Source organism: Neopelma chrysocephalum, unplaced genomic scaffold (assembly GCF_003984885.1).
Source record: "Neopelma chrysocephalum unplaced genomic scaffold, ASM398488v2 Primary Assembly neopelma1_172760, whole genome shotgun sequence".
NCBI lineage: Eukaryota > Metazoa > Chordata > Aves > Passeriformes > Pipridae > Neopelma > Neopelma chrysocephalum.
Genome location: NW_020936649.1, coordinates 1 through 347, shown reverse-complemented (window position 1 = coordinate 347; position 347 = coordinate 1). Strand labels below are relative to the sequence as shown.

Genomic DNA, 347 nt, shown 5'->3' with positions numbered 1-347 from the left:
CTCTGTCCTCTGTCCCAGGTGCAGCTCCAAGCTCAAGACATGTCCTGCTACACCCCGTGCCGTCCCTGCCAGCCCTGTGGCCCCACCCCGCTGGCCAACAGCTGCAATGAGCCCTGTGTCAGGCAGTGCCAGGACTCCACCGTGGTCATTGAGCCGCCGGCTGTGCTGGTGACCCTGCCCGGGCCCATCCTCAGCTCCTTCCCACAGAACACCGTGGTGGGATCCTCCACCTCCGCTGCCGTTGGCAGCATCCTCAGCTGTGACGGAGTGCCCATCAACTCCGGGGGCTTTGACCTCTCCTGCATCACCAGGCGCTATGGTGGCAGGAGGGGCCTCCCCTGCTAAAG

General features: G+C 65.1%; 1 protein-coding gene across 1 annotated transcript; it reads left to right on the top strand.

The window, feature by feature from the left end:
• The first annotated feature begins 22 nt into the window (after positions 1–22).
• LOC113962433 (feather keratin Cos1-1/Cos1-3/Cos2-1-like) lies at positions 23–345 on the top strand. Its single transcript, XM_027673186.1, has one exon. The coding sequence runs from the start codon at positions 40–42 to the stop codon at positions 343–345; it is 306 nt and encodes a 101-aa protein (XP_027528987.1). The 5' UTR covers positions 23–39.
• Positions 346–347: the final 2 nt, after the last annotated feature.

Coding starts and splice junctions, on each gene's coding strand:
- LOC113962433 (XM_027673186.1), top strand. CDS start 40: ATGTCCTGCTACACCCCGTGCCGTCCCTGCCAGCCCTGTGGCCCCACC.